Source organism: Coenobita brevimanus, chromosome 6, assembly GCF_032717465.1.
Source record: "Coenobita brevimanus isolate Jiangsu-jjx chromosome 6, ASM3271746v2, whole genome shotgun sequence".
NCBI lineage: Eukaryota > Metazoa > Arthropoda > Malacostraca > Decapoda > Coenobitidae > Coenobita > Coenobita brevimanus.
The window spans coordinates 62,534,037-62,556,792 of NC_136959.1; the positions used below are offsets into that span (position 1 = coordinate 62,534,037).

The following is a 22,756-nucleotide window of genomic DNA, read 5'->3' on the forward strand; positions in this document are numbered from 1 at the left end:
AGGAAGAAGGAAGAGGAGTGGAGAAAAGAAAAAGGTGATTGAATGGGGAGGGGGAAGAATCGAAAAGAAAGGAGGGAGAGAGAGTAAGACTGAGGTGTGCTGAAGGAGGCACCGGCGAGAGAGGCTCCATGATACGCCACTCTGCCCCGGATCACACGCACGCACCGCAGAATATCTCAATGCAAAAATCGTTATGTCTATCTATATATCTGTACTGTATCTATATCTATTTCTATACAGATATCAAAATCATTATCTGTATCTTTAGCTATGTCTATATCGCTAGCCAGAAACGCTGTATCTCCAGGTATATCTGTATCTATAACTGAATATATCTGCATCTATGACTATATCTTCTCACTGGAATATACCGATGGAAAGATCGCTGTACCTCCAGTTATCTATCTATGTATCTATATCCATCCATATCTATATCTACCTATCTATCTATATATCTGTACCTGTCTGTCTATCTGTCTACCTGTCTATCTATGTATCTTGCTTATATCATTTAATATGTTTCCCGGAATCACTCTGTCTCAAAAAACCTCAGTATCTCCCAAAAAACATATACAGAAATAAATAAAGAGATTCTCGTGTCTTCTCCATCCAGAATACCTTGCTCGAAACGACACCCAGATTTGCAGGAAAACAGAGAAGAAAAAGAAACAAATCTAGAAGAGAATACTCACATAATCTTTTCCTCGATGATCATGCAGGAAAAAGTCATCACATACCTCTGGAAAAGAAAAAAAAAAATTAAAACACATCCTCTCGTCCCTGAACACCTATCTAAAAAAAAAAAAAAATTGACGCATCTACCACAGGAGGAAAAATTGAAAAAAAAAAAGGGCGAAAAAAAAAATCATACTTTTCCATAAAATCTCCCGAGAAAAATCGCAATATACTCATAAAGTAACACACACACACACACACACACACACACACACACAAGTGATCCTGACCGACTCGGTGAATTACAAACAAGCAAGCAAGAGGCGGTGGCTGAATCGGTAGAGAGGCGGCTTGCAGTCTTGATGGACCCAGGTTCGAATCCTGGCTGGGGCAGGGGACAGTTTAAGGATTTGAATTTCATAAGAAAGCAGTTTTTCCTGATCTACCAGATGACCCGCAGACATGTCGTAAAAATACCCCCGCTAATACCAATACACTAGTCCTGTATGAGACAGCCCTAGCATGTACTCAATATGGACGGTGGGTGTTAGCGCCGAAGTGGTGACATGTGGAGGTGTAGGAGGACTACTGGGCCTTGGGATAGGCTACTGCCCCCAAGATATAGGCCCTGAAGCTTTTGCCCAGAATCGGACACATAAAAAAAAAAAAAAAAAAAGCAAACGCACATCTCCCACCTGAATGTCCTCCGGTAATATCCTGACATCCACGAAGAAAAGAAAGGAAAAAAAAAAAGAAACGAAAAGGAATAACACGTCTTTCCAAAAATCTACAGGGAAAAATTTACATACCTCCAGGAAAATGAGAGAGAGAGAGAGAGAGAGAGAGAGAGAGAGAGAGAGAGAGAGAGAGAGAGAGAGAGAGAGAGAGAGAGAGAGAAAGGTTCTTCAATTGAATAAAAGTGCCTGAAAGCAGCACGAAAATATTAAGAAAAACGTAATAGGGCAGAAGGAGTTTGGAAAGTAAGACGGATGAATCTCTCTCTCTCTCTCTCTTAGCAGTAGGATTAAAATGAAAAAGATGATTCATGCTGAAGGAAATGATGTCACGGAAAACATGTGGTGTTGAGAGAGAGAGAGAGAGAGAGAGAGAGAGAGAGAGAGAGAGAGAGAGAGAGAGAGAGAGAGAGAGAGAGAGAGTGAAATGAATCCCCGCCTCTGCCCCTTTCTCTTTCCTTGACTGTCCCTTCCCCCCTCTCTCTCTCTCTCTTTCTCTTTCTCTCTCTTTCTTTCTCTTTCTCTCTCTTTCTCTTTCTCTCTTTCTCTTTCTCTCTCTCTCTCTCTCTCTCTCTCTCTCTGCTTGATAAGGCGTGATGTGCAGTAAAAATTCATATATTCCTAAGAGACAGCAAATCCTAAATTCTTCATCTTTTTCACTTTTCTCCTCTTCTTTCTTCTTTTTATTCATTTTCCTTCATTTTCTTCTTCCCTGCAAGTGACTAAGGGATGACTGGTGTAACTAATTCTTCTTCTTCCCCTACTTCTTCCTCCTCCTCCTCTTCCTCCTCCTCCTGCTCCTCCTCCACCTCTTCCTCCTTCTTTTTCCCCTTAAGAAAAAGAACGAAGTCGGGTACAACTAAAATATACGTTGTCTTAATGCTGTGATGACGGTGTTTATAGAGTAAGTGTAAAATTGAGGCCAACAGTCGTGGAAGACATGGAAACTGTGGAAGATTTAAAAGAGTAGTGGAAGAAGTGGAAGATTAGGAAGTAGGAGTAAGTGTGGATGATGCAGAAATTAGGACAGTTGTGGAAGAAGTTGTATCCGATTATGAAGGAAAAGCAGTTGTTGGACATAAAAAGCTAAGTGTAGTTGTGGAGGGAGTTGTGGAAGATGGGGAAGTAAGAGAAGTTGTAGGATTTAGAAGCCTAGCGTGAATAATGGTAGTAGGGACGGTTTTGAGGAGCAGTTGTGGAAGACTGAAAAGTGGACACAGTTGTGGGAGAGTAAAAAGTGGGAGCAGATGTGGAAGACAGAGATGTACCGACTGTGATGTGGAAGAGGTGTATTGAGAAGTGGACGATTTATATATATTGGCATAGGTGGAAGACTGAAAAGATGAAGCAACGGTTGTGGAAGACAGAACTGTGGAAGATTCAGAAGTAGGAGCAGTTGTGGAAGACTGAGAAGCAAGGAAGAAAGTCGAGGAAGAGTAGGAGTAGAGAGAGTTGTGGAAAAGGAGATGTGGGAAGAGCAGTGGAGGAGGAGTAGTAGGAAGAGTTGTGGAAGAAGAGGAGTTGGGAAAGAAGTAGTGGAAGAAGTTGTGGAAGAGGATAAGTAGGGAGAGTTGTGGAAGAGAGCCAGCGTGCCCAATTTACCAGTCGTCAGCAACAACATAATTACACCCTCAAAGGCCTCGACGGCAGTTTAAGGACCCCCTCACCACTCCAGCCCAACCAACCAACCACCTACTCACCCAAGCAGTCCACCATCCTCCTCTCACCACTAACGTCTCACCAACCAACCAACCTATCCATCCAACCGACCCACTCATCCAACCAACCCCTCACTAACCTAACCAACCAATCAACCAACCAGCCAATCAACCAACCAGACATCTAATTCCACCATTATTCCCTAACCACCAATCGCTACCCAACCAATCTAACCAACCAAAATATTCAACCAACCAACCTATCACTCACCGATCCACACTTCAGATGTAATGTGTTAAATAGGTCGCTGAGGAAGAGGTGTCAAGAAATTTCCAAAGCCATCTAGAATACAGCCTGGTTTAGAGCAACACCTATCGACCACACAAAGGTCATTAAGGCAAACGGCTACTTCTTCTAAGTCACAATCTTCGCTTAGAACAAGACATGCAAGAATACAGCCTACATCCACTGCTTGAGGATATGGGATAGCTTACCCCAGAGAATATTATGATCGACATGGCAACTCCAGCCCGACGCGTGGTTGCCATCTGGGTGAGTTGCCAGTCGAGGGTAGGACACTGGGAGGGGATCAGAGTGGCACTGTCAGGCTTGGGGTGAGGGCTGGCACTGCTTGGCACGGTAAGGGGCAAAGAGAGAGAGAGAGACAGGAGGGTATGGCACTGTTTGGCACGGTATGGGGTGAAGAGAGTGAAAGAGAAAGAGAGGGGGAGTTGGCACTGTTTTGGATGAGTGATTTTTTGATTGGCATTTGGTTGTGGTGTGTAGTGGTGAAGGGTGGTGTTGTGTGGTGAAGGGAGATGTGGTGTGGTGTTGTGAAGTGAGGTATGGGCATGGTGCGAAGTGGTGTGGTGAAGGGAGGCATAGGGTTGGTGTGGTGTGGTGTAGTGATTTGATATGTGGTGTTAATGCTTTTTGATTGGATTGTTGATTGTGGTGCGGTGGAGGGAGTGTTTGGTTGTGTGTTGCGATGTGGTGAAGGATGGTGTGGATGTGGTGTGGTGTGGTGAACTGCTTGTGATGATGTTGATGCTTTTGACTGGACAGTTGATTGTGTTGTGGTGATGGAAGTGTTAGGACGATGAAGTGTGATGAATGGAGGTGTGACGATGTTGCAGTGTGATGATAAGTGAAGTGGTGAAGTGGTGTGTGTGTTTGTGGTGTGGTAAGGTGATGTGAAAGTGTGATGTGGTATGATGATCTAATATGGTGCTGGTGCTTTGGGTTGAGTGCTTTGGTTGAATGTGGTGCGGTAAGGTATGGTGAAGGAAGAGGTGAGGATAGAGTGGTGTGGTGAAATGATCTGCGATGCATGTGATCTGGTTGGGCTGTGGTATGGTGTGATGCATTGTGATGTGGTGTGGTGTGTAATGTGGTGTGGTGTGGTGTGGTGTGATATGGTGTCTAGTTGTGATTGATGCAACTTGGTGCACAAAATATCCAGGAAATGTAGCAAAGTGAGATGAGAAAATGTGGTGAAGTGTGGTGTACTGTGCTATGAAGTGAGGTGCGCGTATGTTGTTGTGTGGTGAAGTCGATGTGAGAAAGGTGTGGTACTGATGATTTGATGTGTGATGTTGGTGATTTTGTTTGGACTGTGGTGTGGTGTGGTGTGGTAAACTGAGGTGAGGTGTGAGGATGGTATGGTATGGTGGGGTGTGGTTCAGTGTTCATGCTTTTGACAGTCAGTTGGTTGTGATGTGGAGTTTTGTGGTGTGGTGAAGTGAGGTATGGTGTAAGAGTGATGTGATGTGGTGTGGTGTGGCGTTGTGAAGTGGTGTGGTATGGTAAAGAGTAGTGAGGGCAAGGATGGTGTGGTGTGGTGAAGAGAGGTATGGTGTAGTGTGGTGTGCTGGATTGAACTGTGGTGTTGATGGTGTTTGGATCGTGGTGTGGTGGGATGATTGATGTAACTGCATTATGTGCTTCTTTTCTCAATTAATGGGGAGGCATGAATACGGCACTTCAAAGATCCTGGTGTGCTGTTGTGTAGTGAACTTGGTGTGATGTGATGGTGGTGATTACGTGATGTGGTGATGTGATAATTTTGTGTTGTGGTGTTGTTGATGTGTTGTGATGTGGTGGTACTGTGGTGAAGTATTGCAGTGTGTCTAATGGTGTAGTGCGGTGGTATTGTTGTGTGGTGGTGAGGTGTGGTGGCGTGGAGTGGTGGGATTATGTTGTGGTGGTACTGCGAAATGGTGTGGTGTTGTGGTGATAGTCTTGTGGTATTGTAGTGGTAAGGTGTAGTGGCATATTCCTGTACTGTGGTGGGATGATATTGTGTATCCTAGTGGTGTGGTGCTGCAGTGTGGTATTGCGGTATTGGTGTGTGTGTGTGTGTGTGTGTGTGTGTGTGTGTGTGTGTGTGTTTTGTTTACTAAGTTATCGTTAGTATAGCTATTTGTGTTTTATGAACCGCGGTTCTTAAATGCACTTTTTTTTGTTTAATTTTCACTACCCCTGGACCATTTTTTTCCAACCCTGACTGCAAAGACTAAAAACAGCTTCTATTAATCTCTTCAGCACAAAAGCGTTTTTATTTATTTATCTATTTTTATCTGTTTCTCCTCCTTCTTTCCATCAATCTTTCCTTCTTCCTTTCTGTCCTTCCTTCCTTCCTTCTCTCCCTTTTTTCGTACTTCCCTCCTTCCTTCTTTTCTTTCTTTCATTTCTTTTTTCCTTCCTTTCTTTCCTTGCTTCCTCCCTCCCTTATTACTGCTACCGACAGACCCTATAGTTCAGCTCGGGTAACAGGTCATCGTTCTGAAGGGGCTAAAAAGTACAGAATTACAAAGAGGAAAAAGGAGACTAGGAACTAATAATTCAACTCCTTCAACCTCAGGACGTTACCTTTTTTTTTTGTTCTTGCTGAGTTCAGACGATTTTCTTCAGTTTAAAGGGAAGTTCTCGAAGTGGATGGGTTATATGTAGGTTTTGTTGTGTGTGTGTGTGTGTGAGAGAGAGAGAGAGAGAGAGAGAGAGAGAGAGAGAGTGAAGACGGGCAATCACAGAGACTACAGATTGACAGCTGAAATGGGAAAGATGGGGGAGGGAGGGAGGGAAGGAAGCAGGAAGGGAGGTGAGAGAAGGGGAGGGGAGGGAGTAAGGTAGGGCAGAAAAAGGAGGAGGGAGAGGTAAGAAAAAGAAAATGATGGAGGAGGGAAAGGGAGGGGGAAGAGATAGGGAGAGAGTGAAGGGGAGGGAGAAAGATGGGGAGGGGAGGGGAAGTGACTGGGAAGGGAGAGGGAAAGGGAGGAATGAGGTGGTGGAGGGAGGGAAATGAAGATTAGAGATTGAGGGGGAGGGGAGGAGATGGGGAAGTGAGGGGTAGGAGAAGAGGAAGAGATAGGGGAGGGAATGGCTGGGGGAGAGGAGGAGGAGGAGAAGGGAAGGAAGGAAAAATGAGACAGGAGAGGGAGAAAGATGAGGAAAGAGAGAGGTAGGAAAAAATACTGGGAGGAAAGAGTAAGGAGGAGAAAGGAGATGGAGAAAGGAGAGGAAGGGGGAGGGATAAGGAGATGACAGGAGGAGGAGGAGAAGGAGGAGGAGGAGAAGGAGGAGGAGGGCGTTAAGGAGATGGAAGGGAGAGGAGGGAAGAGAGGGGGAGGGGAGGGGAAGGGGGAAAGATAAGGGGGAAGGGGCAGGGAGGGGGGTAAGCAATCAAATAACCAAACCAACACCATACCACCGTCTACAATCCCAATCTTCTGTCTCATCGTCTGTGTCGGGTGTCTGTCCTCCCCTCCCCCTAACTCCCCTATGTCGCTTTATTAAGGGAGGGGAGACGGAGGGAGAGGGGAGAAGAGTGAGGGGAAAGGAGGAGGAGGAGGAGGAGGGGTAGAGACGGGGAGGGAGTGGCGAAAGGGGAGAGGGAAGAAAACAGGGAGATAGATAAATGAGAGAGAGAGAGAGAGAGAGAGAGAGAGAGAGAGAGAGAGAGAGAGAGAGAGAGAGAGAGAGAGCAAATCAAACCTCCAAAACCAGACCTCCCTATCACTGTCGTCCTGATCACACAAACATTCGTCCTCAAGTATTCTGACTCACGGGGCAAGAGTCATCACTGTAACCTAATATATATACCAAACGTACCGAGAAGGAGGAGGAAAAAAGAAAAGAAAAAAGAAAAAAAAAGGAAGACTAAAAAGAAAAATAAACTCGCGCGATAAAAAAAAAAAAAAAAAATGACCCAAGCCTGTAGAGAAAATGACTTGCTGGAAATGGTTTGCTGGAAAGGGAAAATTATTTGTTTGAACGAAAAATGCCTTGCGTGCAGTGAAAATGATTTGCTTGAATTGAAATGACTATTGAACAGATAAAGATTTCCTGGTGCCAAAATGAATAAATAAATCAATAAATCTTCCTTGCACGATTTCTTCCTTGTGCGGAAAATGTCTCCTGCCCCAACAGAAAAATGGTCTTGCCTGAACCCCCCAAAATTCTTGCTTGTAATTCCCTTGCTTGTACGAAAAACTACTCTGTCCCGAAAATGACGTCTTGTACCGAAAGTGATGTTTACTCGTACCGAAAAATGCCTCTTGACACTTGATCCTTTGCGGTTTACTCTTTTAATCCCACAAAAACTCTTCGTGGGTACTGGGTTCTCTTTCTGCTGATTAGAATGTGTAAAAATTTAGGGAGCTTATTAAACTCTCTCTCTCTCTCTAGTGTTTATTATCAAGGCACTCAACACTCATCAGTCCCTTAACTGCTTCCCAGTAATGTCTTTTTTTTTTTTTTTTCATTTTCACACATTCTCGTTTATCACAGCATAATTTTTTCGACACTGACGGCCTAGATATAGCCTTCAAAAATTTCTCCATCATTCGGTTTTATTACACCAAAAAATTCATCAGGAGAGAGAGAAAGAATAAATAAAATGTCATCGGAGTGAAGGGGTTAAGTGCTTGACTCTAATGGCGTATATTTTCCTTTGCTACTTCCAGACGAATTTATCTAGCTTACGAGACCTATGCGGCTTGATGAACGCAATATTTGTCTGTCTATCTGTCTATCTATCTATCTATCTATCTATCTGTTTTATCACTCCTGCCTCAGAATCTCTCAAGGTGAAAAGAAAGAAAAATTGGTATGAGAATATATTTTAATATACAAATATTTAGGTTTTCTCGGCTGAGAGGATAATGTGTCTGTCTTCCTTCTGTAGCAGTAGTGGTGGTGGTAGTAGTAGTAGTAGTAGTAGTATTTGTTGTTGTTGTTGTGAGCTAAAACCATTACATCTCTCCTGTTTATTATTAATCCTGAGCTTGAAAGTGTGGACAACCCTCCTAATTATTTTTTATTATAAATCCCCAAACATATGACGATAACAGAATGTGCCAGAGTTTATTATTAATCGCTGCTGAATGCACTCTGTAATGTGGGATGCAGGCTAACCAAACAATTACAAGTGCTCCATAAAACTACTGCTCAGAATTAAGGGCTTACGTATGAATTTCCCCCTTCACTTTTTATATTATAAGGGTTTGCACTCATCTACCCCTCAAGCGCCATATTCTGAATTAGCTTTCGAGTGAGGTTTTCGAGGATGGGTGGCTGTATTCTATGTCGCTCAGGAAGATGTGTTGCGGAATCTCCAAAACTAACTTAAAATTCGACCCAAAATCTCGTTGGTTCTCGAAGCTTCGTGACGTTTCTTCCCTATCAATTTATTTTGCATATCACACGTCAGTAAATCTAAAACTTCCCGTTCCAATTTTCTCTTATGTGCTGAGAAAAATCGTCTTAAAACAACAATAACAAATTTAAAAAGAAGTCACCGTTCTGAAGGTTAAATAGATCCATACAGTATACGAGAGAAAGTAAGGAGGAAGACTGAAAATAAATCGCTAAGGAAGAGGAGCTACGAATGGTTGCCCATCGACTGCACGAGGGTCGCCAAAGTAAACAATCTTAGTCAGTAAATTTTTACCAAGTCACAACCTTCCCCTAGAATGATATACGCAACTGTCGAATTTACATCCAGGTCCCTAATTGTACTGCTGGGTGAACGGGGACGTCGAGGGGAACAAACTAAGTCCAAGAGTCTGACTGGCCTTGGAATCGAACTTGGGTCTCTCCAGTTGGGAGCTAGATGTGCCAACCAATATGCCAGCGGGTCCCCTTGTTATGGCGAGGAGTGAGAGAAGGTCATGGGGAGGGGGGTTGTCAGCTCAGTGGGGGCCCAGGCAGTTGTGGATCTTAATTAACCCCTTCACCACCATGATGTCTTGTGTACACTCCGACACAAAAGTCTGCCTAATAGTTCACTTCTTCTGCTTCTCATTCTCCTCTGCTGGCTAATATTTCTCTTCTTCTACTTCTCACTTTCTGATGTTGGCTAATATTTCACCTCTTTTGCTTCTCACTCTCCTCTGCAGGCTAATATTGCACCTCTTCTTCATCTCACTTTCCTCTGCTGGCTAACATTTCACTTCTTCTCCTCCTCACTCTCCTCTGCACACTATTATTACACCTCTTCTGCTTCTTACTCTCCTCTGCTAGCCATTATTTCATCTCTTCTACTTCTCGCTCCTCCCTGCTGGGTAATATCTCACCTCTACTTCTCATTTTCTGTTGGCTGTTATTCCACTTTTTCTGCCCATTTTCACTGCTGGTTAAGTTTTCACGTATTTTTCTCACATTTCTCTGCTGGGTAATATTTCATCATTTCTACTTCCCTTTTTCCTTTGCTTGCTGATATTCCTAAGCTGGGAGAGGACTTGTAAGTTTCTCTGGCCATAGGCGATTCTTTCATTGATATTTCCCCTCTAGTACTCGTCAATTTCCTCTGCAAGCTAATATTCCCAAGCTGAGAGCGATTTGGTAAGTTTCTCTGCCCATGGATGATTCTCTCTGATATGATACGTCAGAGAAGAAAGTGACGAAAATGCATTAAGTGTGAAGCAGACGCAGTGGAGCAGGAGGAGAAATTTTGTCTCTGGTCTTTGGTTCCAACAATCTAGATGAGTTTTCCTAATTGGACCAAATTACCATCTCCTTTTCTTTTTTTTTCCTGATTATTTTTTCCTTTTTTCTCATCACTGGCCTCCCCATCTCGCTCTGCCTCTTAACTGATGCTGATGAGTTAATTGTAGTGGGGTATTTTTAACCAGCGCTAACAGGGGCTTGCTCAACAGCTGACCAGCCCCTTAGCTCTTGTGTTTGGGGCTCGCTGGCTAGGGGGGATATACTGATCTGAGTGTTATGGAGTTTGTTACTGTTGTTATCTAGTGGTGTTATCATCTTGGTTCCCTCTGCTGCTGTTATTTATCGGTGTTATTGTTATCTATCATTTTTGGCGTTTTTCTTCTCATATAGCGTTTTCATCCCTGGAAACCTACTCTTACTATTGCTATTTATCGTTATTATTGTTTTAATTAGTGTAAATTTACTGTCGCTGTTGCTATTATTTGGTGCTATCATTATCGTAGGCACTCCTGCTGTTGTTGTTTGTCACTGTTATTCATACTTATCATTGTCATTATTTCTATTTATTGTTGCTATTGTTATTTAATGTTATTCTACTGATCTTGCCTTGCAGTTCTAACTGTTTCTGATTCCTTAAAAAGTGAGACGGATAATAAATATGATGATGATGATGATGATGATGATGATGATGGTGACGACGACGATCACCCTCCTCCTCCTTATCATCATCATCACCATCACCATCGTCACCATTTTCTTCTCTACCACCACCACAGAAAGGGAGGGATCCAGAAACAGAAACAGAGATATCATCATCATCATCATTACTCTCTCTACCACAGCTATATAGGAAAGGGGGGAGGGGGGTCCGGAAACAGAAACAGGAAAAATAATCAAGCGGAAGACTGGGAAAAAAAAAAAAATGTTACTTTTACTAACTACTCAAAAAGTTACCAGTTTCAATCGAGTTAAAAACAAACGTATCCTGTGCAACCGTGACTAACACTGGCTGTGATTAGAGTTATTGTACATCTGCATCTGTATAAAGTGGAATACAAAGCGCAAAAAGAAAGAAGCCTGTGTGTGTGTGTGTGTGTGTGTGTGTGTGTGTGTGTGTGTGTGTGTGTGTGTGTGTGTGTGCCAACATTACAGACATACACACACAGCTTATGGCGATAGATCTGAGCATGCGTTGATGTACAAACAGAAGTAATCAGTAAACTTGATGATAAATTACGTTCACTTGTCGGTCACGTTTTGGCTATAAATTTGTAGTGGTGATAACAGGTTCACTGCTTTACTTGAGGAGAGAGAGAGAGAGAGAGAGAGAGAGAGAGAGAGAGAGAGAGAGAGAGAGAGAGAGAGAGAGAGAGAGAGAGAGAGAGAGAGAGAGAGAGAGAGAGGCATATATTACTACCCTTGAGGCCACGAGCAAAAAGTTTAAAGCTTCTTATTTCTTCACCTCTGGAGTGATGGGCGGAACACGCAAAGTTAAAAATCTGGCTTCGTATTTTTTATTCGCTTCCCTGAAATGAAGAAGGTCTTGTTTTTTTTTTTTTCGCATTAAAACACACACACACACACACACACACACACACACACACACACACACACACATCCTCTGATTAATCACTGCCAACTTTTCCTGTGCTTGTGTACGTTTCCTCGTCCTGTTTTTTTTTTTTTCCCTGGATTTCTTGTGTCGATTCAAGGCCTGAGAATGTGTGTGTGTGTGTGTGTGTGTGTGTGTGTGTGTGTGTGTGTGTGTGTGTGTGTGTGTGTGTGTGTGCGCTTCAAAACTTCTTTAAAAAAGCCAATCAGCTTCTCAAGGCGCAATGAGGTCCACAAACAAATGCCAAGATAACAAACAAACAAACACGTGCATGACAACAAGTAAATACGTACCAGGTTAAAAAATAAACACGTGCCAAGGTAACAAACACGTGCCAAGATAACAAACACGTGCTAAGATACAAACAGACACGTGCCAGGATAAATATACTCCAGGATAAAAACAAACAATCAAGCAAACAAAAGCACGTGCCAGGATAAAGAAAACAAACACGTGCCATGAAAAGAAACATATGCACGCTTGAATAAATATATGCAAATTAAACAGAGAGAGAGAGAGAGAGAGAGAGAGAGAGAGAGAGAGAGAGAGAGAGAGAGAGAGAGAGAGAGAGAGAGAGAGAGAGAGAGAGAGAGATACACGTTGCCTTACATTATACCCTGGCTCCTATGACTCATTTTCCCCTTAATAAAACAGTCTACCGTTAGCTGGAATAGAATGCTAAAGTAGTGCCGACCATAAGAGGGTTAATGGTACCCGGATTAACTCTCGGGCTCCTATGACCCATTATCAGCTGAATGAAATCGACTTGGGCTAGATGAATGACAGTTTTTGTCAAAGTAAGATTTTCACGTATCGACATCAAGATTTTTTTTTTTTTTTAATGACAGATTACCACTTCTCCATGAAAGGGTTAACGCTCTCTCTCTCTCTCTCTCTCTCTCTCTCTCTCAGGCTCTTATGGTGCAGCTGAAAAAATCGTCTAGTGTCAGTTGGAAGTGTAGATAGAATTGCCACGGCTATGAAATGGTTAGCAGTGACCACACCAACCTTTCCCGACTTCTTAAATTCATTCTTGGCTTGATAAAATTGAATGTCTCTAGCTGGATTAGAGAAGACTACTAGAATTCTTCCAAATATGAGAGGGTTTAACGTTTTATCCATTACTAGAGTTGTTCCGACCATGAAAAGGGCATGAACGTTAGTACTTCATCTTCCCCAAACCCCCGAGAGCGAGACTGCTACAAAGGAAATATAAATTACACGGCCGTAGAAATGGCGATTGTGTCTCTCCCTCACTTGGTCACGGAGGCGGGTGCTGGGGGGGTGAGTGAGGGGAGAGGGAGAGATGGGGGTGAAAGGAGGGGGTGGAGGAGACTGGAGGGGAAGGGGGACGGGGAGCTGAAAGAGACGTCGGGGGGGAGGGGGAGGCAAGGGAGAAGAAGAGAGGGGAAGGTTAGGAGGAGGAGCAAAGGGATGATGAAGATGTGAGAGGAGTGGGAGGGAAAGAGAGGCTGAAAGAGATGAAGAGTAGAGAAAGGAAGAGGAGAGGTGATGAAGAGGAGGTGGGTCTGGGTGGTGGGGAGGGGAAGAAAAAGAGGGAGGGGAAGGAATAGAAGAAGGAAGGCGAATGGGGAGAAGGAAAGTGAGGATAGGTGAATCTGGAGGAGGCATAGGGGGGAGGAAGGGGGGGTGATTTAATAAAGGGGTGGGGGCGGGTGGCGGAGGAGGGGAAGGGACAGGGAAAGGAAAGGGAATGGGGACGCCGAGGGTGAGTATATAGTAGGCGATGACTTTCCATTCTCGCTGCTTCCAGACGATTATATTTAGCTTACAAAAACCTCATCGCGCGGCAGGGGTTAATGAATGCTGTGTCTAATCCCTCCATCTCGAAGGCCGTCCATAAGATGAATATAATCGACTGTAGATAGCAAGAATAAAGAAAAATAAAACTGAAAGGTGAGGACAAAGATCTTAAGGTGTTCTGGGTAGTATATTTTGGCTTATGGGTTGGGTTAGGACTGAGGAAGGGGTTAAGAGCTGGGTTTGGGTTGGTTTAGGCCTGAGGGAGGGCTTAGGGCCTGGGTTAGGGTTTAGAAAAAGTTTAAGGGCTGGGTTAGGGTCGAGAAAGGGCTTAAGGGCTGGGTTAGGCTGGGTTAGGACTGAGAGAGGCTGTGTCCGGAACTGAGATTATTGAGACAAGTGAGGAGAACCACCCGCATTGCTAGGGGTGTGAGGGAGGGGGAGAGAAGGAAGGAAGTAGAGGAGGAGGAAGGAGGGAGAGAGAGAGAGAGAGAGAGAGAGAGAGAGAGAGAGAGAGAGAGAGAGAGAGAGAGAGAGAAGACACTTGTTTACCGCTACGCCAGACAAAACCAATCATACCATCACTGTGACATCATACCATCTCTGACGTCATACCATCACTGTGACGTCATATCAAGTGGCGCCACCTTTGTTTTTCTCTCCTAGCTCCTGACTTTCTCCTAGCTTCTGGCTTTAATACTACCAACTCAAGTAGGTCATTATAACCGTTAGAGGAAAACGTATTTGGAATGTTTGGAAAGACATTTTTGTAATATTTCTATCTATCTATCTATTTATCTATTTATTTATGTAATTATTCCCTTTCAGTATCAGAAACTTTTTTTTTTTTTTGCAGTGACTGTCATAAATTCGAATTTGGAACAAGAACTTTGAACTGAGTGCCATGCGTTTTCATATACTCTCTTCACTTTAAATGATCTTAAAACTGACATCCACTATCTTTAATTCTGTGCGGTATCATGAGATTTAAACCAGTGCATGATTCTGTTACAAAGAAGTGCTATGGGATGGGTGTAGACTAAACAATGAAAATTTATGTTAGAATATGGTGCAAGTCACGAAGAAGTGCTACCAAGAGGATGAGGAACCGTATTGATTAACACTAGACTATGGTGCTGGTTACAAAGAAGTGCTGCGGAAAGGATGTACAAAGCCATACAAATTAATACTGTAATATGGCACTAATCACGAAGAAGCGCTATAGAGAGGATGTAGAACCATTTAACACAAAAATGGGCTACTAGTCACGAAGAAGTGCTATGGAAAGGCTGTAGACGCACACAGATTAACACTACAACATGCTGCCAATCACGTCAGGAGAGAGCATGGGTAAAAAATTAAAGGTCGTCGGGTTGAAGGGATTAAGTAAGATTTTTTTTCTGTACTTCTTTTTAGATTATGGTAATTTCTACTTCTTTCTAATTTCCAGGATAGTGAGCGAGCATCTTAAACAGGCCAGCTGATAAAAGACGGGCAAAATGTGTGTGTGTGTGTGTGTGTGTGTGTGTGTGTGTGTGTGTGTGTGTGTGTGTGTGTGTGTGTGTGTGTGTGTGTGTGTGTGTGTTCCTTTGTCTTTAACTCATATTTTCCTCATTATATTTTTCACCTGCTCTAGTTATTTTTTATCTCAGCTATCTGGAAAACTAATTTAATCCTCATTTATTTTTTTTTATTTCCAGGACAGTGAGCACGCCTCCTAACAAAGAAGCCGCCAGTCAGAGCAAGAGGGCCTATGTGTTTGTTTGTGTCTGTACTGTATGGGACCATCTAAGAATTTCCTCGGCGGATGTGATTCAGAGCGGCACCGAGGACAGGGCATATTACCTCTCCGGCGGGGGTGACATTCAGTGCCCTTCGGAGAGCCGCGGGGAGAGGTCAGGTCAGGTCTGGGTGTGGACTTGGTGGGACTCTCAGTGACATTAAGAGTTCTGGTCGTACAGCGTCGAGAGGTAGTTTCTGCTGCGTCGAGTCAATGGTCAAGGTGCAGGAAAAGATCTGAGTTTCCTGCGTCGAGAGATCTAAGGCCAGACTGGTCAGCGTGGTGTAACAGTGACTAAAACCTAAGCTGCTGTGCCAAGAGAGACTTCTGCTACGTCAGGTCAAAGGTGAAGGTCCATCGAGAGTTCAGAGGCTACTTCATGTCAAGAGAGGTTTCTGTTACCTCGAAGGTGCGTCAATAGATCTGGGGCTACAAAATAGATTTGAGGCTACCTCATGTCAAGAGCGATTTCAGATCCAAGGCTACTTCGCGTCAAGAGGGGCTTCTGCTACGTGTGATTGCCAGTGACGTTAAGAGATCTGAAGCCATTATACGTCAAGAGGGGTGTCTTCTACGTCAAGAGTTCTGTGGCTATTGTATATCAAAGGAGAGTTTTTGCTATCCTGGATGAAAGCTCCAGACACGTCGGTAGATCTGAGGTTACTGTTTGTTTCAAGAGGCTTCGCTACGTCATAGGTTCTAAGCAAATGGTGCGTCACAGGCAAACGGTACCTCAAGAAGCTTCTGGGAAGTCAGAAGAGGCTTCTGATAAGTCAAGAATCCAGTAACAGACAAAGAAACTCAAGGTTACTGTTAAAAGAAATCCCTAGCTACAAATACTTCAAGCACCAGCAAGACCTGCATATTGCTCCTAGTAAACGCAGAACTTCCTACTAGTGAAAAACAAAAGAAGATCAAGTACTGGTAAAAAACAAACCAAGATCAAGTACCCACAGACCCTCCTACTATTGAAAAACAAATGAAGCACAAGTGAAACGACTGAAAATAAGTAAAACAGATGAAGATCAAGTCCACATGACCTAACCAAAACAACTCCCACCTCCAGACCATCCCTAAGAGAGAGACAGAGGCGTTTCTAGTAGAGAATAAAGAGGATTATTCTCTTGTGTGTGAAGCTCCAATGCTCCTGGCGTCATGAACTAAGCTGCGTCCATCCTTGATATCATCCGGCCAACACACGTCACCAGCTCAGTCCGGAAACAAACAATAACAGGTGAGCGTGTGTGTGTGTGTGTGTGTGTGTGTGTGTGTGTGTGTGTGTGTGTGTGTGTGTGTGTGTGTGTGTGTGTGTGTGTGTGTGTGTGTGTGTGTGTGTGTCAGTGAATGTGTAATTGAGTGAGTGAGTGAGTGAGCGAGTGAATGAGTGCGCTTGTGTGTGTGGATATTGTGGTCAATAAATTCTTACTTACTTACTGTGTGTGTGTGTGTGTGTGTGTGTGTGTGTGTGTGTGTGTGTGTGTGTGTGTGTGTGTGTGTGTGTGTGTGTTTAAATGAGTGGAGGGTACAAGGCTGGGGAATGCCGGACCAAAGTAGACGAACAAACAAGCTTTGGTCATCTTCACCAACTTTAGCCACTATCATCTTGTTGGCTTTTAAGATACCGCAACATCTCCTCGTTGGCGATTTGTTTGCACATTACACCTTAATCGAGTGAGTAAACTAAAGGCCATCGCAGTACAAAGAAACTGGACGAAAATCAATGTACGAAATTGGTGAGTAGAGGGAAAGGAAATGGGGATGGGAAATACCGAACGCAGTTAAACGAAATAGTAGTTTTCTAGGTCACCCGTAGCATAAAGAAAACGGACGGAAATTCGTGTAGGGTTACCGGAAGGATGGCAGGGTGTTAGAAGTGAAAGTTAGAGGTGAGGTAGAGGAGTTTGCTTCTCATCTAACAAAAAGAAAGCAGTGGCACATTGAAAGTTCTGTGTGATTTGTGTATCTATGTAACACACACACACTCACACACACACACACACACACACACACACACACACACACACACACACACACACACACACACACACACACACACACACACACACACACATCCACACACACTCTCTCTCTCTCTCTCTCTCTCTCTCTCTCTCTTATCGAGTTTGTGAAAACGAGCAAGAACATTTGTTAACGAAAATACTTTAAGAATGATTTGCAGGAGGTGACATATTAGTGACGACTGTGAGAAGAGTGAGTGAGTGAGCGAGAGGATGAGTGAATTAGTAAGTGAGAAGCAGCGCGACTGGTGAATGAGTGTTAGTGAGTGAGAGAGGCAGAGTGAGTGAATGAGTGAGGCGTGTGAGAGAGAGGAGTGAATAAAGAACCACATTTGAGGAAAAGAGACAGACATGGAGAGTGTGAATGAGAAAGAGTGAACGAGAGAGAATCTGTGAGTGACGGTGAGTGAGAAATGAAGGCCTTGATAAATGCCTATTGAGATTAAAAATTACACGAGAATTATCAAAGCGTACGACCCACAACGGATGATGTTATATCCACGTCCTTAATTGTACTGCTGAGTGAACGGGTGAATTCGGCTTCTTCTATTTACAAGCTGAACGTCCTAACCAATGTTTTCCGTCGTTTATTTCTATGTTTACTCTCAATGTTTATTTTCTATTTATTTTTTTCTACCTTGCTCTGTATAACCTCTTCAGTCCGTTAACGTATTGTACATCTTAGGATTGCATTCTTCGTTATATCTGAGTCGTACTATCTCCGTTATATTCGAGTCGTGCTATCTCCGTTATATCCGAGTCGTGCTATCTCCGAACTCCCTTATTCAGCTTAGGAAACGCTTTTCTTTAGTTTCATCACCGATAGATATTCTTCTCAAGTTGTAGGAAAATCTTCTGGCTGTAGTGGGAATAAAATACAAAACACGTCATTGAACTGAAAGTGTTAATAGCATGCTTCCGGAGCACTTCCGATTCTTGGTTGCCACTCCCCCTTCTCCCCATTATACGCCGATTATGCCCTGCCCTTCTCTGCCCTACCCTTCCCTACCGTGCCCTACCCTTCCGTGCCCCGTCCTGCCCTTCCTGTGTACACTTATATCTATCCTCTGTCCTACTTTGTCCTGCCTTGACCTTCCTGTCCTGTTCTGCACAACCTTTGTCTGTCGTTCGTCGTGTCCATTACCTTTATTTGTTAAGACCTCATTTCTCCCTGATGTGCAAGGTCCAGTTACTGTTCTATCCCAGTCCTCTCCTGTTTATCTGTAATGTTATATGTTGTACCGCGTCATGCTAGGTTTCATCCTATTATGCCCTACCCTGTCCTGTCCTGCCCTGTCTTAAGTCTTCTGCAACCCTGACTTTCCTTGCCCTGCCCTGCCATACCTTTGGCCTAATGCAACCCTAACTTTCCTTTCCCTGCCCTGCCCTACCTTGCCCTCCCATACCCTAACTTCCCTGCCCTGCCCTTATGCTACTATAACATTCCACTCCCTGTCCTACCCTGCTACGGTACTGTTTTTCCTCTGCCATTCCGCTACAGCCAGTTAGTCCCCAGAAAAAGTTTAGCGGATTCAGCGTACAAGGGGTATAGGTGTGGACGTGCCGAACCCTCAGTAACAGGAAACCATTAACAGTTCCCCTCGCCTCTTCAGCCCTCCCCTCACTTCCTCTTACCTGCCCTAACCTCCGTCTCCTCCCGTCAAAGCCATAAACTATACATGCCTCTATACTCCGTTCACTTTAACCAGGCGTAACATTGGCATCACTCCATACCGAACGTTAAGCTGTAAGACTAGATCAACGCTAGACTACAGTGCTAGTCACGAATAAGCGCTATGGAAAGGATATAGAGCCGTAGTATTGTCTTATCCTGCCACTGAGGTACGGGAAATAAGGTACAAAATGACTAAAATCTCCGCCAATTTAAGGTGCATGAACTATAGTTTCCAACAGCTCTTTTCCCCCTCCCTCTCCCCTCTATACCCTCGTCCATTTTCTTAACAAACTTTCCTGCTGTAACAAATCACAGTTACGAGGCGGACTATATCGTAGGTTTGTTTGTGAATCAGAGTCCTAAACAACTTGGCTGAGACAAGGGGTGACTATGATCTTTTTTCTTTTTCTCTGATGAAGGATAAGGAGAATGGAAAATTTGTTATGTATATTCTATCTGAAAAAAATATATACTGGTTACAATAGATAATTATCATCAGTTAAATGCAGGAGAATTTTAAAGCGTGAAGTAGGAAAAATATCTATCTATCCATCAAATATAAACAGATACATAGATTAGGGAATGGTGAAAGAGTGTTACGAATGCTCCAGAGGGAAGGAGAATACGATGGAAGGGGGTGACGTGCCTCAGTGTTTATGCCGAGGGAGAGGCACGTTCGATACCACACGAGAAAAGCTGAATGTCCTGTGTTGGCACGACGTACAGCTGAACGCACAAGTCCGGGGTGCAGCTAAGGATAAAAGTTTGCTTAATGTTTCTCCTCTTCTGCTTTTCGTTCAGTGGATTGCTTCAGGCCTTTCAGCTAAATATACTACGACTTACACACACACACACACACACACACACACACACACACACACACACACACACACACACACACACACACACACACACACACACACACACACACACACACACACACACACACACACACACACACACACACACACACACACACACACACACACACACACACAAAACCGCTGCCAAATCGTACTCATTCCGCCATCCATTGCACAGTCGAAAACAAAATATGTTTGTCTACTATTCCACTACGTCTCCTTCACACTTAGAGCATATCGGTCACACTCTCCCCCCTGACGTCTCATATAGAAGGCAAGGAAACGTAACAAATCCCTCTTAGCCTAGGAATATCAGGCAGCAGGAGCAAGTGAGAAGCAGAATGTGAAAATGTTAGGCGAACTTTTGTCCCCGATTGTGTGATGGGTACGAACGCAGACTAGGTAGGACATGACAGGTTTTGTGTGTGTGTGTGTGTGTGTGTGTGTGTGTGTGTGTGTGTGTGTGTGTGTGTGTGTGTGTGTGTGTGTGTTTAGTTCGTAGTCAGTACAACCTAAAACAATAGCTTTATAGTGGTCAGATTATAGTGTTAATTAATCATTCTCTCTGTATATAAAAGATTGATAGTTAGGTCTTTTTACACCCAGGGTCACATTACTTCTCCATCAGTGGCCTCTCCTGAACTGAATAAAACTGGATAATCTCGTCCGGTAGCAGTAAGAATAAATTAAAATGTCGTCCTCGTGCTGAAGGGGTTAACGAAGCAGTTGTGTGGACGTGACGCTCCTCTTGCTCTGTTAATTGTACCCCCTCCCCTCCCGCACCCCAACCCCCCCTCTCACTGTCCCTCCCTCCGTCCCTTTTCAATCCCCCTTCCCTCTCCCCTCTTCCACTCTCCTCCTTCCCTCTCCCCCCCTCCTTTTGCTCTCTCCCCATCCCTTCTCAGTCTCCCCCTCCCCCTCTCTTTCTCCCCCCTTCCTTCCCCACCAATCACACCACCCCCCTTCACTCCCTCCTTTTCCCCTACCTCCCTCCTCTCTAAATGCCCTTTGTCCTCGCCCTTAACCTTCCCCCTCCGGCTCTTAACCCCTAAATAAGATGACCTCTTCAAATTAATGCCTATAGACTGCACAAGAGTCATTGAAGCAAACAGTTTATGCCAAGTCTCGGTTTTCCCCTAGAATACGATCCGCAACGTTCTATTTAGTCTGTGTTACATCTAGATCCCTAATTGTGCTACTGGGTGAACAGAGTCAAGGAAGAAACTAGCTTTATCCTAGAGTCTGACCGGTCTGAAAATCGAATTAAAATTTTACTCATTAAATACGGTGACGTTGTTAACTACGGCATACTTCGAAATCATTTTTTTTTTTTTTAGACCGCAAGGAGCAATATGACTTGTGATATAACTCTCTTCATCATCATCATCATCATCATCATCATCATCACCACCACCACCACCACCACCACCACGACCACCACCATCATCATTATCATCATTATGAATTTTCTTTCCCACCTAAGGATGGGTGAGGTAGGGTCCAGAAAGCAGGGACACTTGGCATGGACAGGCAGCTCTTTCATGCCTCTTGGCCAACATCTTCGCCAATTTTCAGCTTATCTCACGTAGCTCAGTCGCAGAAAAAGACAATGCTAGGATTCCACATCTTTTCCACAGCACTTCTTGGCTAACATATTTTAATGTTAGTCTTTTTTTTTTTCTTTTCTTTTTTCTTTTTTTTTACAACTCAGCATTCAAGACAGTGGGACGGCATTTTCAGACCAAATTAAAGTGAAAAAGAATGAAAAAAACTTTCAAGCTATGTTTCCCTACAATCTTGAGGTCTGTGTTACGTGAGAGACGGCATTTTTAAGCCAAGTTGAAGTGCAAAGCTAACTACAAATTCAATCCACGTTTCCATACACTCTTAAAGCCTGCGTTATGTGAAAGACGGCAATTTTGGGTGAAGTCAAAGTGAAAAAACTATAAACACATATTCAGGTCACGTTTCCATGCAGTCCAAAGCTTATGTTACTTGGGCTTCAATTCTCGGTAGCTGCCCGCCCTTCTCGGTAGCGGACGTCACTGGCTTGCGCGTAGGCTCAGTTAGGAAGCCTCACGTCACATCGAGTGGCGCAATTGTCGCCTTACCCAGAATGGCTTGTTTATTATATGCACAGTCGTCATCCACAATTATCGGTCCACCCTCTTGTCCCACCCCTGACTGGCAGGAAATCTTGGCCAAATTTTCATACCAGGCGAGGATCAGTTGTTGGTATTTTCCTACTTTTCTAGATGACATGAGCGATAATAACAGTGATGATTAAAAAGAAAACAAAATACTTCAAGGAGATGCAAACGTTTTCTAGATTGACCGAGTAATAGCGTCATCGTAGCTTGTTCCTCGTGCAGCTTAGTAAAGGTCTGAAGTACTATCTAAACTCTGGATAATACTCTTTTGGTGTGACACCCTCGCTACTTCTATCCAGGGGTGGGATTAGAAGGAGGTCACTAATTATGACCCGCGAGTGTACATCTACGTATGTTTGACTGATTACCTGTATATTACGTCTGTTATTTATTTATTTATTTATTTATTTACTTACTTTCTTCTTTCTTTCTTTCTTTATTGGTGGCTTTACTCTTCATGCCTTGGCAGATCTTGAGTTTATATTACGGTTGTGTAGACTTATCATTTATGGATGACCAATTTAAAAACATACAAATTTTAGGTAAAGTTAGTATACACGTGAATCAACCTCTGTGTGTAGTAGCCCTTTGTTCTGGTGTCATGTAATTAATTTTTTGTTCCCTTACTTTCTCTCCAGACGCGTTTCCTCCGTGACGACCAAACTCCTTTCATTCTCTGAGTCACACACACGACAATTACATCCAACCTAGGAAATCATTACCGGTGTTAATTACGCGTTTAATTGCCTTGACATTTTAGGTTATTCTTATTACAGTGAGTTTGTTGTAACCTGACGAAGATCCCTGACCCTCCTTCACCTCATCTGATACCGCCTTCAAGTAACCCGGGGAGAAATGACAGCAAAAATATGTCTTACTGA

At 43.6% G+C, this 22,756-nt stretch overlaps 2 protein-coding genes across 2 annotated transcripts in view; one reads left to right on the forward strand and one right to left on the reverse strand.

Annotated features, from left to right (window-relative positions):
- Positions 1-3,586, reverse strand: part of LOC145401419 (uncharacterized) — a 21,365-nt gene extending 17,779 nt beyond the window's left edge. The window contains exon 1 of the mRNA XM_080273761.1: positions 3,563-3,586. Within this exon, the coding sequence (XP_080129887.1) occupies positions 3,563-3,586 (24 nt within the window). The remainder of the gene's footprint in view (positions 1-3,562) is intronic.
- Positions 3,587-3,644: 58 nt separating this feature from the next.
- The window catches only part of LOC145400151 (G-protein coupled receptor moody-like), a 66,513-nt gene continuing 47,401 nt past the window's right edge, over positions 3,645-22,756 (forward strand). Inside the window, exons 1-2 of the mRNA XM_080272667.1 lie at positions 3,645-3,707; positions 15,090-16,403. The gene's annotated coding sequence lies outside the window, so the exon portion shown is untranslated. The remainder of the gene's footprint in view (positions 3,708-15,089; positions 16,404-22,756) is intronic.